We start from the raw sequence: 17,061 nt of genomic DNA on the forward strand, positions 1-17,061 counted from the left end.
GAGACTTTCAAAAACATTTAACAAAAAAAAAAAACATAAAAAAAAATCTCTCACCAACCCCAAACTTTGGAACTGTAGTGCACTTCATTTTGACATCAGTTAGCATCAAAAGTTTCTTTCAAAATTTAAACATTAATCTGAGAATCTCAGAATGTCAGGTCAATTCTTTTCAGTCTTATCTAATTAAAACCAGACTCTTTCACCCAATATCTGTGCATTCTAAAATAAATAATTTGGTTCTAACAGATTTAGCTTAGCAACACTAATGTGCATGTCACACTATTGGTAACAATTATGAATTTTGAGTCTCTAGACAAAGAAAATGAGAGCAAGACAAAGACAGAAACAAAGAGAAAGACAGACATCATCTTGCGTCCATGTGCAGGCGTCGCATGCAATGCGTTTTTGACAGACCTCCCAGGCAACACCCTCACCACATTCGAGACAACATTGAAGACAAGATCAATAGACTGATGCTCCATAAAGTTCATAAACATTTATTGCCACCCTGACTGTCTGCATCTATAGACTGGACTAGACACATGACCAGTTACATCTTTACTATGTCAAAAAAAGTCCAAACTATGTGAATTACTAGCTACCAAGCATGCACTCCTTCACTAGCCTGTTTTGTCTCAGACATCTTGATATGGTTTTTTTATTTCTCAAAGGATTTATGAACAGGCCTTACAGACCGCAGTGGAAGTACTTTGAAGCCTGGGCAGCCTCCACAGCTTTAGATGAACATCACTGGTGTCACAGGGAGAGCTTCAAACGGACCTTGACAGCATGCTGCATGGATAAATTATTAGAATGGAGGAAGTGACATGACCATCAAAGGCCGAGAGCGATAGAGAAAGAGAGAAATAGAGGGCAGTGTGTAAGAGAAGAAAATGCAAGAATAACACTAGGCCTGTCGCAATAATCAATATATCGACTTATCGCGCAATATATGTACATGACCTCAATAATTTTTGATGACGCAATATATCGCAATATATATGTCACTGTGTTTTTTACATTCCACTTGCACCTGAGCCTTTTGCAGCTTCTCGTACATAACGTGGTGTAGTCATGAGGTGCTAGTTCACATTTACATTATTATGCTGTTACATTATGATTATATATTCAGTGGCATAAAATGGTCTTTAAAATGACAATAATATCGCTTATCGCAATTATATCTGGGGCATTATATCGCACAACAAAAAGTTGTTATCGTGACAGGCCTAAATAACACTGAAGACTTGGATGAACAGTCCAGGCATGGCAGCTAGTTAACTAAGTGCCGCTGTCAAAGGACACATGTACAACATCCAAACAGTCCGGCCCATTATGAGAGCAAGAGACCGCGCTGCACATTTCTGTCAGCATTCCCAGGGATTATTATTTTAGCTGCAAATCACCTGCCACTGTTACAAATCTGCTCAATGTAGCCTATGACTGCATTTAAAAAATATTTAGTAGGAACTGAATAAAACACGTAATAGCATTTTAGTTCCTGTAGCTTAACTTGGTGCTACTAACATTAAGGTCAAGGGGTTGATTCCTAGTGAGCACATATTCTGATAGACTACTGCAATAAAGTTAAATTTTTTTAGCATTAGTTAATGCATTAGACATGAAGAACTAACAATCAACAATCCTTACAGCATTTATTAATTTAGGTTAATGTTACATAATATCTCTCTTATGCTTGCAAAGGCTGCATTTATTTGATCAAATATACAATAAAAACAGTAATATTGTGAAATGTATAACAATTTATAACAATTCAAAATAACTGTTTTCTATTTTAATAGATTTTAAATGTAATTTATTCCTGTGATGGCAAAGCTGAATTTTCAGCAGCCATTACTCCCCAGTTTCACATGATTCTTCAGAAATCATTCTAATATGCTAATTTGGTGCTCAGGAAACATTTCTTATTGTTACTAATGTTGAAAACAGTCGTGCTGCTTAATATTTTTTTTGAAAACCATGATTTTTTTTTTTTAAGACTTTTTTTAAGACAGATTGTTCAAAGGAAGAGAATTTTTGAAATGGAAATGTTTTGTAACAATGTAAAAGTCACTTTTAAAATTGTCCCTTTTGATCAATTTATTGTGCCCTTGCTAGATTTAAGTATTCATTTCTTTAAAAGAAATTAAACAGTAGTGTACACATACTAATATATTTTTAACATTTCAAGTTGTATAAATAAGTTAATATTTTATGAACGAATAATAAGTTACCATTTTTTATTTTATTCTTGTTACTTTTAAATATGATACTGTTTTTCACATTTTATTAATATGATACATAATGCATTGACTGATTTGAAAGGAATAGCACACCCCAAAATGAAAATTCTGTCATCATTTACTCATCCTCATGTCATTCCAAACCTGTATGACTTTCTTCTTTCTGTGCAATGCAAAAGAAAATATTTTAAACAGCGTAGGGCTCCAAGCTAAATTGGACCCCATTGACTTTCATTGTATGGACAAAATCTCAAAAATATCTTCTTTTGCGTTCTACACAAGACATTACATCATACAGGCTCGCAACAACATGAGAGTGAATCGGTGATGATGATTTTTATTTTTGGGTGAACTATTCCTTTAATAAATTGAACCGTATTATGAAGTGTTACCAAATAATCTAAAAAGAAACTAAATGCAATTCTTAGTACGTTGTGTACATCATTTTAAAAAATGCATCTAGATGTTCTGATACAACATTCTTTTCCTCTATAAAAAATACAAATAGCACTGGCAGCCAATCAGAAGGCAGCTTCTGCCAGGTCATCTAGAATTTGATCTACCACTGTCATGTGATCAGCAGCTTTATCTTCTCTCATGGTGAATCTCCTGAAAAAGTGGAGGAGAGCTGCTATAGGACTCAGCATGTGATCAGTGATAGAGACAGATAGACCAAACACTGCAGTACTGGTCTTGGCAATGGAATGTGACTCTTTTATCAGGAAGAGAGATCATGGGCAGAGATTGAGGCCTGATGCTGTTTGCACAGAGCCTCCTATGCTGACACAAACACAGGATTGCTATACGTAAACAGGTTCACTTACACCTCTCCCTTTTAGTTCTGGTAATGTGAACACAGAGCTGTGGTTCCGTCATCGCCACTGCTCACAGCTGTCTCACTACTGTGTGTAATCAGATTTGAGCCAGACTTTGTACCTCGACCAACTGCTGCCTCTGGAGCCAAGCTAACTCAATAAGGCACTGCAAAAGTCTGACATCATGTGTGCGATTCCACACAAACTTCCTTGTGGATTTTGGGCCGCTCTTTGTGCCCTGAAGAGGACACAGAGCAGCTGCCCGTCATCCACTGATCCATTAATTTAATTAAATACAGCAAGGCCCAGGCCACTTGGTCTCACTTTGTCTTAATTCTCATGTACATCTTATCAAATTAAGCACCAAGAGGTTGTTCGTTTTGCATTTGCAAATTCTGTTTTTATTTTATTGCTACGTTCAAAGTTGCAGTGTACATCACCATTCAAAACTTTGGGGTTGGTAAGACTTCTTACATTTTTTTTAAAGTCTCTTATGCTCACCAACACTACATTTATTTGATCAAAAATACAGTAAAAACTGTGAAATATTATTGCAATTTAAAATAACTGTTTTGTATTTTAATATATTTTAAAATGTAATTTACACCTGTTATGCAAAGCTGAATTTTCAGCAGCCATTAATTCAGTCATCAGTGTCACATGATCCTTCAGAAATCGTTTTAATATGCTGATTTGCTGTTCAAAAAACATTTCTTATCATTAATAATGTTGAAAAAAAAAAAGTTGAAAACGGTTGTGCTGCTTAATATTTTGTGGAGTTAATTTATTTTATTTCATATTTTATTTATTTATAATATAATATAACATATACGACTGTTTTAATTTAGTTAACATTATGATAGCTTTACTTGAGCTTACGATAATAACCCTGTTAAGCCCATTTGCTAGAAAGGGGCTGATGCCAAGGATCTCAGATGAACCCCTGACATTTAAACTGCTAGCTGGGGAATTTGGTTCAAGACTCTCCAGCCTCATCAAGCTCGCCAAACCCTCACCCTGACAGAGATATTTTGAGAGCTGGAGACGAGATACAAGTAGCATCCATAGCTGTATATGCACCTAAATTGCCGCTGTCTGTCATCAAGCTGCCATGCTGCTCCAGTCTGCAGTTCAACAAAATGATCTACAATGGAGGATATGTTAGATTATTGCTAATGGTTTCAAACCATAGATTGCCACCACATATACAGTAGAAAATGCCCTATTCAAGCATGACTGGTGTTTCATTGTTGGCTGTAATTACAGGGAACCATTATACAGTACAATTCATTAAGGATACAAAGCTGATCTGAGATTTATCTTGCTCACGCTGGCTGAAATTATGATGGTTATCTGCTTTGTTATTCACTATTTCAGACCCCCAAAGTGAGGTTGCAATCAAACAACCTCAGAAACCCAATGCAGGACAGCATCTCCAATTTCTTCAGTGAAGGACAGCATTCCCTATTTGTTTCCTCCTCATGTGGACCACCAGCAATTTGGACCACAGGGAAGGGCACTGCAGCACGCCAAACCCACCCTCATAAATAGACCCGCAGCTCTGCAGGGTTTTGGGGGTAATGTTGAGTAACCTGGTCTCCAGCACCGTAATGAGCACCGGCCTTTGTGTCAAAAATCCCGGCCGACAGCCATCACACGCAAGGCCTCTAATCCTACTTTGGCTCTCTTTTTGCTGCTTCTTTTTTTTCTCTGTTTCTCTCTCTCCTTTCTTTCTCATGAGTGTTTACATATTGAGTTATGCCTTGCAGCGTGAGCTACTGCTGTTGCAATGACACTGATAGAATCGCGTGCCAGAACAGACACAGCTGTTTACGAAAGACAAGACTGCACACAACGCATTTGCCGAGCTCATGTTATTAATCACATCTGACCCTACGTTACACTAAGAACACGAAAAGTTCACCCATTTCCTTTCATCTTCCCTTTTATTTCCCAGATGCTGAAACAAATTGGAGGCCACTGATCTTTGTTGATATTCCTGCTCTCTGTGCTTTTCCTATCCTCGACCTTTGACCTATTGCAGTGACCCTAGGAAAAGTGCACCCGAGTTACCAATAAGTGTGAAAGAACATTAAAAGCAGCTAGGAAAAGAGGCCCTTCCATCCAAGTTTTAAATTCCTGGAATGCTAGATCCACAAAATGGGCTCTTGGATTCGCTTTGCGACAAGTAAAGTGCATCTCTCGCAGCTGAGGTTGATCCTGGTTTTGTTGGACACCTGTAATCCTGTGAAACACAAGCTAATCCTTCTTTTAAACAGGGGATAAAGAAACTCCCAAGAAGCCTTCTGTATCGAAACAGTGAACCTCCCATACAGAGCAAATTGCACATGACGAACGCATCGGCCTGGTCTTGCACGGGGACACTGCTCCAACAAGCTCAGTCCACTGAAATGGGGAGAACAAAGGTGGGATGGCAGCTCTCAATCATTTATTCAGAGCGAGCTGCCCTCTCCCACCTGTGCAAACACTCCAGCTCGGTATATCACAGGTACATAGACAAGAAGGGGATGAAACACGGTTGAACTCCCAGAACTATTCAAGCACTGAAACTTTTTAACTAAACTTAGATTATAAAAAAATATTCAAAGGCTTGGCGCGCTTCCTTTGTCTTTTAATACCTCCTCCATAAATACCGACACTGAAAGAGCCGCGTCGACGCAATGCAGCACCGACAAACGCAGCTCATTAGCCGCTTTGTTTATGTAAACTGACTTTTCACCCACAAAACGACGGCTTTTGTGATGTGAGTGCACGTTTAACATAGATCACAAACTACAAAGAAAAGCCCTCAGACTTCAGAGGAGAATAATGGGCTAATGGTTCTGGTTTGCATCTTAGATTAAAAAATATGGGGTAAAGCATCAGTTTTTTTGCCAGGCTGGGTTGATGCTGTCCTGACATTAATGTTCTAGTGTGTGCATGTGTTTGGACTCACTGCAAGACCTGATATTATGAACATCATGTTCAAATTTAACAACTGCACTATTTCCCGATTGAAATGTGCTGGTTAACTCGCTCAGCATTTACAATGCCAAGGAACACATGCACATGTGTGCGCACGTACACACGCAGACAGAGGTTTTTGCCAAATAATTATTTTTTGAAATATCAGTTGCCAGTTTGCCACATAGGTACAATGCTCACTTCCTGTGGCAGGACAAACTTCAGCAGAAAAAAAGTGTTAATAGTGAAATCACCTCCATCAACATCATAATTATCTCTGAAACCAGGCCATTTACAAGCCAATTACAAACACATGTACACATGCATGCAAAAACACATGTAACATAATGTTCCTTTCTAAAGAACTCCATACTGACATTTCCAGATTTTTAAAAAGTTTTCTTTTACTAGAATGCAGCATTTAGCTGATACAGTTTGCAGCTCTTTCAGACAGACAGGCAGACAATAACTCTGTCTCCAGAGCACACAGACAGACAGGCAGATAAGAACAGCTCTGGTTACAGCTGTTTGTATCCGTAGGCATTTTCAATTCTGTGCCAAGTACATATTTTATCTAACACAGGATACATGTACAACTCAGTGCTAGGTGCAGTTCATTGAAATTACATACAGTAAATGTGCTTGTAGTAATATGCAAGTAAGGTTATTTGAATACATTTTCTATAGAGAATCTATAAGAGGAACGAATAAAAAGAACTACACCAGAGATGCATCACAGTGAACATACAATAACATTCTAGACTGGATGGCCAGTTTAATGTTACTGTAATGTTACAGTTTAATGTAACTATCAAATCTTATTTATGCAATTTGCATATGCACACGTGTAACACGACGGTCTAAGACTGGTTACAAAACCAATAAAAAATATATTTGAATAATATATGAGCAATATTAGAATAATGTGAGGTTTACAAGATTTAAATGTTGGTCTCTTCCTCACACAGATATCTTGTGGCTTCAGAAGACTTGAAATATAGCACACAAACATTATGCCTGCTAGGTGTTTTTCTTCTTCATTTTTTTCAGAGATCATCATTCATATTCCGCTAAAATTTCCCCTTTTGGAAGAATATAGTGAAACAGGTTTGGAACAACATGAAGGTGAGTAAATGTTTACAAAATGTTCAATTTTAGTGAACTATCACACTTTTTAAATATGGTAAAAAAACGTTTTGAACAGAGTTGTGAGTATTAAAGTTTTAAGGCCTGTTCACATCGAAAACTGCAAATATAACTATATTAGCATCCACACCAAAGGACAATGACATTGTTTATAAGTGAGCATGCAGTTTTGATGCTTTAAATGCTCAGCTCTTTAAAGTCAGGGAGATTCTGATTGGCTGTCAATGTTTTTATCATTCATCAGCTGGGAAAATCGTTATGAAAGTGATTCCAACGATATTGTTCCTCTATGTCACTATTTTTATAGTTGTGGTGTGAATGTCCCTATTCTTATAGAATTAGAATGATTTTTAAAACTTTAAAACTAAAACTATTTTTATAGTTATAGTCTTTGGTGTGAGTGGGGCTTTACTTCTATTGGTAGCTTATAATAAATTGACCAAATGTTTAATAAACAAACACATAAGCGACACAGAATTTGTAGAACTTTGTGAATGACAGCCATTATAATTCTGCATTAAAATAAAGCCCAGGCCTACCAATCATCCAAAGCGTAGTATATGAAGCAGACTATGCTTTTCTATTGCGTTTGGCTTCTCTGTAACTTGGCCAAAGCAGCCAGAGACTGACGCCTGCATTACTGTTGTCCTGCAGAGGCAGATTACAGACACAGCATGGCTCCAACAGAGCTGCTCCATTATCATTTGTTTGATAAGCAGGGCCCGCCTGCAGAACTGCATTATCTGTCTAATAAACCCAGAGATCCTGACACCTGCTGAGAGACCAGCTGAAGGGAGAGCTGCATAACTGAAGCCTGTTTTCCCTGTTCTTATCAAAGCTATTTCTACTTTAAAAGGTAGATCATCGAGGTAAATGGGGCATGAGGGCCAACATCTCCTGCTTACATAATAAAATATGTAAAAATTTTAATATCTGAGAGTAGAGAAAAAGAAACCCTTTTCCTGATGTTCCTGTGGCTGCAAATAGAAAATCTACCACATTTTACTGTATCTGACCTCTTTAAAGAGCACAATCCAGACCTTTGATACATGTGCCATTCTAAACAGCTGGTAACTGCCACGACTGTTGGATACACATTTCTGTCTTTCAACAAACTTCAAGCTGTGCTGCTCATAACAGCCAGGTGCGGTGCCACAGGAACTGATTTTCTTGGGAGAAAGCAGTCAGCTTCTTTCCACCGGCAGGAAAGTTAGTGAGAAACAGGAAATATCTGACCACACGAGAGAACAGGGATGCAAGAGCATTTCTCAAACCGCTGTGTTCACACTTTGTCTGAACTGACTGCTGTGTTTGTGTGTGTAAGGATTGCTTGAGGAGTGTCATGCCAATCTGAGCTGACCATACTCATAGAAACCAATGAGGTACTGAGATTAAAACAAGCAGCCTACACTAGTGTGTACACTTATCCCAGCTGTGATTTGATTCTTGAAATATTCTATGTAAATATAGGCATTTTTACATAATTAGGTGAATAATGACAGAAAAATCAGAATGACAGAATCCTGGTCAAAGCTATGGATTACACTATATAATTCTATGAATTATAGACAGGAATATATTCTAATAATTATTAAATCAAATAATAAAAACACTATAGTGAGAAAAAATAAAAATCAGCATGGCTGCTATTCAACAGGATTTTATAAGTAAGGAACAACCAAACAGCCTCCCAAAAAACACTCTTGTGTGCCTAACATAATTGATTCATGAGCTGCAGTTGCTATATCAAAATATGCTGACATTAACACCCTCCAACCCGCCAAATGCGGGTGGATTTTAGCAGTGGCGTGAAACACAGTCACTCCCACTAACCACTTTGGCGGGTTGACTTTAATATACAGTACGACTGCAAATTTTACACTGATTTTAAACAAGAGTTTAAGCGAGTAGTTAATATTAAGTGACTTACATTTTAGACATAATATTGTCAATGTTGACTGTTTTTGGTTAGCGAAAATTTGGTTAATGAAAAAAGTTCCAAACAAACAGCAGCAGAAAACAACAGAACAGTCGCGTAAAAGTACATTTTAGTATGCAGTTGGCAACTTTAATCATATAAAATGCAATTTCCTAACAACAAAATTGAGGCCAGTGAAAATGCTGAATGGCTAATTTTGGAAATCCAGTAGCCAAAGTGTCTGGTGAGCAAAAAAAGTTAATGTCAAGCCCTGGTTGTTACCAAATACACGTTACAATTAGAAGCCGTTTAGTTATAGGAGTAACAAGGATACAGAACAACTGTGTGACATTGTTTTTATAAACAAGAAGTTAATGTTGAGTAACTTACATTTTAGATACAGTAGCTCACCAATGAAAGTAATTCCAAACAAAGCCACAACAGAACTGTTGCAACTGTTGCTCCAACTACTGGAGAAACGATGTAACCTGCAGAAAGAATCTCTAAAAAGCCACACCATTAATGAACACTGACAGTCTGTCTGAATAAAATAAAATAAATATAATGAAATAAATATGGTTTCTGTAAAAATCTACATTTATTACTTAGATTAAAATAAAGATTAAATAAATCTCAGAAATATTGGTGTTCAGATGATAAATCAAGATTAATTGACCGTTCAGTAAAAATATTCAGTGCATCTATGATCAATGGCAAAATCCCACTGCATCTTAACTTTTGCATTTTATCTTATGCAAACTTGTGCTATGAGGATGCTTAGGTTGTGATGCTTTAAAGTTTTTATTTTTTTTTACTTTTTTATTTTAATTATATCTCCAGATTTTATTGAATATCATGATTTTGAAAGTATACAGATACACCAACTTAATTTCTCACAAGTAAAACAGGTACAGGCAAATAAAGTAGTATTGAAATATAAATATAATCAGGAAAGACCTGCTCTGCTCAATCAATTTTTTTCTTCTCTACAATGAAATCATTTCTCTGCTCTTCCAGAATTCTAGGGAAACAAGTGTTTGTGTCACAAAGTAATGATCTTGACACACAGTGCCAAAGTGTCACTGGAAACACATCCAGTAACTGTCTTGCCTCCATATTGTGTTTCTCCACAACATAATAGTCACTTCACCCAACAATGAACTCTCTTAAATGAACAAAGTGCAGTTGTGTCTGACAAAATCTATTAAAGCAGTTTCACAAAAGGTTTCCTCAAACATTTCCTAATTGTTTATTGAATATTACAGCTTGAAGAATGCCACTGTTTTAGCAATTCCACCGACATACACCTCATTCAGCAGCCACAGAGAAGCTGTTTACTCACATGCCATAAATCTCACTCCTGTTTCCCTTATTCCCTACTTTTAACACACAGAAAACTGGGGCCCAGAATTCCAAGAATGGCTGATAGGGGAAAAGGAAGAGCAATCCAAGGACAACACAGATTGGGAACCCCCCTCAAGAAGAGCTCATAGCACACAATGAGTCAACAAATGGACCAACAAACAGAGAAGACAATGGATTGTTTACTCAGTAGAGGTCAGGCTCTGACTTGTGGATTAACCTGTCATTCTTATGGGAGCAATAATAGTAATCACCTTTAACAGAGTAAATTCCACAGTTAATTCATCCAGATTTATTATTCCAGGCCCAACAATGTTGTTTCAGATAATAGTGACATAAATGAGACCATAAATGTCTAAGCCACCATAAAAGATAAACAGGTCTGGCATCTCAGTATGAGTCAATGCATTAATTTTAAAGGAATTTAAATAAAAGATAATACAAGATAAACTAAGATATTGCACAACACACAGAATGGCCTTTTCTTTTAAATGCATTCATTTATTTTCCTCTAAGAGACAGTAAAATGTCCTTTGGGCTCACAGCAGGATGATGGCACATGTGGAGAAGGTCCACACCTTTCTGACTCAACTCTCCGATACACAATCTACAGCACAGTTAGTTAGGCTTTGATTTATGTAAATTTCTTTTCAACTTGGCAGGGAACACTGAATTATGTACCACTAAATTTCCGTTACAGTTCAAGGAACAGGGACCTCTTGTTTGGTCTGAGACAGCGCAGTGCAGATATAGATGTCGGACTTCAAAAGAATAACTTAATGTGTGTCTGCGGTTAGTCTGCTGTGTCAGTAAACACAGAACACGGCCGGCCCGTTCCCCGATGTGCTTAAAGTAGTCAATAAACAAATTTGGCAGCAAAAGGTCACTTTTTAATGTCTTGCCCATATAACAAACTAAAATTGGTTCAGTAGCACTGTAAAAATGTTTTATTGTTATACTATAATAACATCTTTGATTTCATCAGTTGTAACAATAATAATAACACTTGACTAATAATTTCTACACATTTTTATTGTCAGTTTTAACTTCAAAGATGTTGAAAAAGAAAAAGTGCATTGAACTTATAACTACAGATTATTGCTTAAATTTATTACAAATAATAATAATAATAATGCAGCAATTACATTTCAATTAAAGTCAAGTATAGTACAAGTTTTTACAGGGCAAAACACATTCACCGTTTCCCCAAAAAATTCCTGTGTAAAATACTGAAAAATTATGTTTTTTTTCCTGATGTATTTATTTATATAAATTTTTCTGTTTTTTTTTTTATATTTCTTGAATTTATTTTTAAGTTGAAAGAGCAAAAGCTCGAGAGGCAAAAAGTCAAACATACAAATAATGATCTTCTAAAAGTTACACTGAAATGCGTTATTTATGAGCCAAGAATATCAAGCCAGCATTAGACTGCTAACTTCTGCCGGTATAGTCAAAGGAATTGCCTCTAATTATGTTCTAATGAATGAATAAGACTCGTAATAGACAACATGACTCACCTCTCGCTTCACATGACAGCGTCACGATCAAAACCCCAGTCAGAAAAGTCAAGCTTCCTCTCTCTGGAAACATTTTATGATGACCCGCCACTAAAAGAAACCATGAGAATCATGACGATGGAGTTTTACACTACATATAAACTGCGACGCGAAAACACACTAAAACGCAGCAGCTTTCCTGATGATAATGAGCGCGACCTCGCGTCGCGTTTAGGCGTTCGTTTACAAAGTAAATGTGGTGTAATACAGAGCCTGATGAAATGCAGTGTTACGGGTACTGAGTACTTACATGTCCGCCGAAAGCGATTTAATATTACGAACTAATCAGTTTCTTATAGAGCGATGAAGACCAACACTCTTGAGCAGCAAAGCCTTCTTTGAAATGTCTTCAGATTTTTCAGTATACTGTCCAGGAGAAGAAAAGTTCAGGAGTACTTAGGTTCCACTCGCCTCTTCTCTTGACATGACCCATCAGCATCCCTGACCGACCGTGGAGAGAACTGAAGCTCTACAGCTGTGAATCACAGCAGCGGCAGCGCTCCTCCAAGCCAACAGCTGGAGACCGGCAGAAATTAAACACGAACGCCCCCTGTATGCGGACAGATGCCAACACTACTGCGCTACACCTGTGTGGGGTCCATGGCAGTCAGTAACCATTAGAGAAAAACTACAAATCAATTAACACTTTCTATAGGGTGAAATATGCAACGGTTTCTTTTCTTTTTCTAAATTTTACCATATATATTAAGTATTACAAACATAAATACATATTTTTTTCCTCCAATTACACTAGTATACAGGTGCATCTCAATAAATTAACTTTTCCACAACATTCTAATTATTGAGATGCACCTGTACTATAACCACCTGCAACCAAGTGACAAATAAACGGTTCATGTTTTTTTTTTTTATCCAATAAAGACTGTTAGTTAGATTTGATACGAAATGCTTTTTTTAATATAGGCTACTAAAAACCATTTTTAAATCTGTATTTGCTACATTTGAAACATCTCAGCAATTCAGTTACAAATCAACTTGCTGTATGTTTTATAGTCTAGTCTCATTTTCCTAGTAAAGCATTTACAGCTCCTTTAATGCAAATTCAAGAGATTATTGCTATTTATTTCACGGTAAACCATGATGCCTGTGATTTTGTTTTTTAACTTTATGGCCTTGACCCTCTTGGTCTACTTGTTCAACCTTAACCCTAATCCAAGCCCATCCACCTCTCAAGTATTTTCTGAGGCAGAGTAGGCTTGGTTTATAGTTTTTTACATCTCTCCGCCACTAGATGGTGCTCTAAGTATGCGTGATATGTCTAATCTCCATCAGAACTCCTTTCCCATCAAAATACATTACATTTCATATTCCTGGAGCGCCCTGAAGAGCTTAGATAATAAAAAAAAAAGTTAAATGTATTTTAATTTTAGTTTTCTATATTTCATTGCCTTTTTGTGAGAGTTGTATAGCAAAACAAATGACATGAATCATCTGAATTCTGACTTAAACAACAAACACCAAAAACTCTAAAATGTTAAAGGTATAGTTCACCCAAAAATGAAAATGCAGTCATTATTTACTAATCCTTGTGCTTTTCCAAACCTGTATGACTCTCTTCTGAACACAAAAGAAGATATTTTGAAAGATATTGCAAGCAAACAGTGTTGGTGACCACCGACTTCCATTGTATGGATAAAAATGTCTTCCTTTATGTTCCACAGAAGAAATAAAGTCCATATAGGTTTGGAACAGCATGAGGATGAGTAAATGACAGCAGCATTTTCATTTTGGGTGAACTATCCCTTTGATCTGATTCTAGAAGACAACATGTTTTGACTGCCGTTTTGATTTTCACATATGGCTTTTTTCACTGTGGTTGACTTTTCAAGAACTGTTATGTTCAACTGGTTTGCTCCATTTTTATCTCAGTAGCCGTGCAATTCAATGTCACTGCAACCTCTTCATGAATCAAAAATGAGATTCTGTGGTGTGCAGAAGCTCATGGGGGTGGGGGGAGGTGCCTACGGTTTCCTCTCCTCCTTCCCTTTCCACATGATGCGGATTCCCAGAGCGATCTGGCGCTGGATGAGAAACCTCACATTGGTCTCCCACCACCCCCGTGGCCCCCTGGCAGTCCTGCTCAGATATCTGGGATGAAGATGTCCTCAGCATCCACCCACTCTGTAGTCTGATGGTGGGAGGAGATTTAACAGTGCTTTGTAGCCATAGGACAGTCTGGCTCATTTCCTCTCTGGTCTCATGCAGTTTTCTACTTGAGCTTTTTGGATCGCCCAAAAGTTGCGTTTGGAGTTTTATGACTCTCAGCAAGTGCTTGCATGGCTCAGCACCTTACAAACGCGCGCACACACACACACATACATACACACACACACACTTATATTGTCTGGTGTTATTACAATGGTGTTTAAACTGCTTTTCAGAGGGGTTTTGGTAACACAAATCACATAAGGCTGACTAGACACTCACTGAAAAGAACCGTCTGCTCTCCTGACATGTTCGATTGAAACTCTGTGGCAATACAGCGCATAGACACACTGAAAGGAAAATGTCAAAACTACCAGACAAACACAATAATTTGAGCTGTTTGAATGCATTTAAAACCTTGGGTTAGATTGAAGACTGATCCAAATTGTCACAGGCTTGGTAAATATTGACAGTGCTCCCACCAAGACCACCTGAGAGAAGCTTGGATCGCAGCAGCTGAAAATCACCAGACAAAGGCATCTTTCTAAGTGGGCTTGGTGAGCTAATGTTTTGTAATGTAGAGAATGAGCAGCTTTGGCAGTGAGTGTGACAGGAGCTGCTGCCCCATTTAAAAGTGCACAACTGATTGATGGCATGAGATGGTTTGAAATGTTCTCTCCCACGATGATGCGTGAAGCGTTTACTTGTAAAATAAATAAATAAATAAAATGAGAGAATAAAAGTGTGAAAAACATCAAAGCATCACATATCTCGGCTTGAGCCACTAAGGAAGGGAGGGAATGCAGGGTAAATCAGGTTAAGATATTTGAAGCGCAGATAAGAGAGGTTGCAATGGGTTGGAAACTTGAAGATTGAAATCTCTGCAGTGTGTCTGTGCATGTTTAACAGCAAAGTCCAGACAGACATAAAGTGCTCTAATCTAATACAATGTTCATCATGTAAACCAAACTGAAATATATAAAATGTTTGCTCTTTCAGTATGTGCTAAATTTGGATAGGCTGATACTTGTTTTGACATTGTATATATATACTGTATATAAAAACACCCACACCCACACCCACACACCCACACACACCCACACACACACACACACACACTATTTTGATCAAATGAATGCAGCCTTGGTGAGCATAAGAGAAGTAAACAAGCAAACAAATAAATGTACCAACACTAAAAGTTTGAATGGTAGTTTATACATAACTTCTCTAAGGTCATTTGACAATATCAAAACACAGAGGGGCAGAGATTAAAACAGGAATTATAGTTTATAATCTACCTGGGTTCAAACAGTAAGCAATAACTAAGACAGAGTTCAGAAAAAGGCAGTGGCATGTGTTTGTGCATGTGTGTCACTCCTGGCAGACAAGAGCAACTCTCATAGTTTATATAGTCTTAGCTTCACATGCTGGGTTCACAGGCAACAGGTGTCTCTATCTGCCCTATGTGATAAATCGGAACTTTACAGAGCTTTACTCTCATCCCCAACAAACCCCCTCCTGTGTCCTCCTTATACACCTTCCTTCCCTTGTAACGATGATCCACCTCATGTTGAGAGTCACTGGATTATAAGCATTCCATTTTATCTTTCAACTTCTGAACCAGTTATTTTTTACCACAGTTTCTGAAGAAGGTCTCTCACTCACATTTAAACACTGTCCTTAACTTCAACTTCTACGTGTCCTCTTGTTTGCTGTATCTCTTCATCTTGCATTCTTGCTCCATCGTTTATGAATACACAACCCTGATTAAAGAAAAAGAGAAAACACTCAACAAATACACAAATGTGCATGAATCCATGCAGCAGGAGTTAGTGCTGTGATTATAACCTCAAGAGCTCTCATGCGCTTGACCCGATAGCTGGCATAACTCAAGTGGGCCATTTTACTTTATTTTTCCAGTTGACAATTCCATTATGAAAACTCATAATGACTAGTTTGTATAATGAGACTAAGTGTAGCATTTGGCGGATTTCAAGTGCGCGTTCTGATTGCATTAATGTGACGAGGGAACATGCATAGTGGTGAGAGATGAATATTCAGATGTTAAAATTTGGTGTACAGCATGAGGATACAGTCTTTTCTGTAATAATTAATTTGTCGCTTTAACGCTCATCTTACACCTCAAGAATTTTAGATTTTCCGATCTTATTCATGTTCATTATATGCAATCATTTGTTTCAAAAAGTGAAAAAAATGTCCTCTTGTTTTCACCTTCTCTCTGTGTATGAAGACTGTGTCTTTTTACACCGTACCATTCATTTATTTAGTACTGGACTGTGTTCCACTATTGGACTTTACATGGATATAAAGAGAAAAACCAATAGAGACAAGACTGGGGTGAATTACAGAAAACACACACCCAAAGCAAATCTCTTTTATAAACAGACAATGGAACAGGGGTAAAACCACAAAATAAGAAGCAAAAGACATCATACAGCAGACAGCGCATTTATCTACAATTTATAATCTATTATTTTAACAGCAGATCAACAGTAGATGGCACTGTTGGTCCATGTGGCGATTTGTGAGTTTGTAAAGTTTTGTGAACCTTTTTCAGGGCTGCAGACACCATGTGCATAACTGGCCATTTACACCAGATTACCAGTATGTTCTAAGGCAGAAACGCAATACACAGAGACAGAACAAAACGCCAGAGATCCTCTAGATTAATAGCTTTGTAAATCTCAAGTACAGAATTAACTTTTTTACCTCGAACCATTTAGTCGATGCCAATAGTTGGTCATGTACAATGAATGTGGAGCTATCTCTTGGTCTAAATCCTTTAGTTCTTTCCACCTTGAAAATATAATGTGGGACTGAAAATAAAGCAAAAGTCTGGACACATCCGCCAATCTCTCTGCTATCCCAGG

General features: G+C 37.4%; 1 protein-coding gene across 1 annotated transcript in view; it reads right to left on the reverse strand.

Annotated features, from left to right (window-relative positions):
• Positions 1-12,444, reverse strand: part of LOC107724828 (fibroblast growth factor receptor-like 1) — a 30,000-nt gene extending 17,556 nt beyond the window's left edge. Inside the window, exons 1-2 of the mRNA XM_016533903.1 lie at positions 12,255-12,444; positions 11,966-12,055 (exon numbers count right to left, since the gene is read on the reverse strand). Coding sequence (XP_016389389.1) covers positions 11,966-12,038 — 73 coding nt within the window. The 5' untranslated portion in view covers positions 12,039-12,055; positions 12,255-12,444. The remainder of the gene's footprint in view (positions 1-11,965; positions 12,056-12,254) is intronic.
• Between the last annotated feature and the right edge of the window lie 4,617 nt (positions 12,445-17,061).

Source organism: Sinocyclocheilus rhinocerous, unplaced genomic scaffold (assembly GCF_001515625.1).
Source record: "Sinocyclocheilus rhinocerous isolate Xijiao unplaced genomic scaffold, SAMN03320098_v1.1 scaffold1687, whole genome shotgun sequence".
NCBI classification, from domain to species: Eukaryota; Metazoa; Chordata; class Actinopteri; order Cypriniformes; family Cyprinidae; genus Sinocyclocheilus; species Sinocyclocheilus rhinocerous.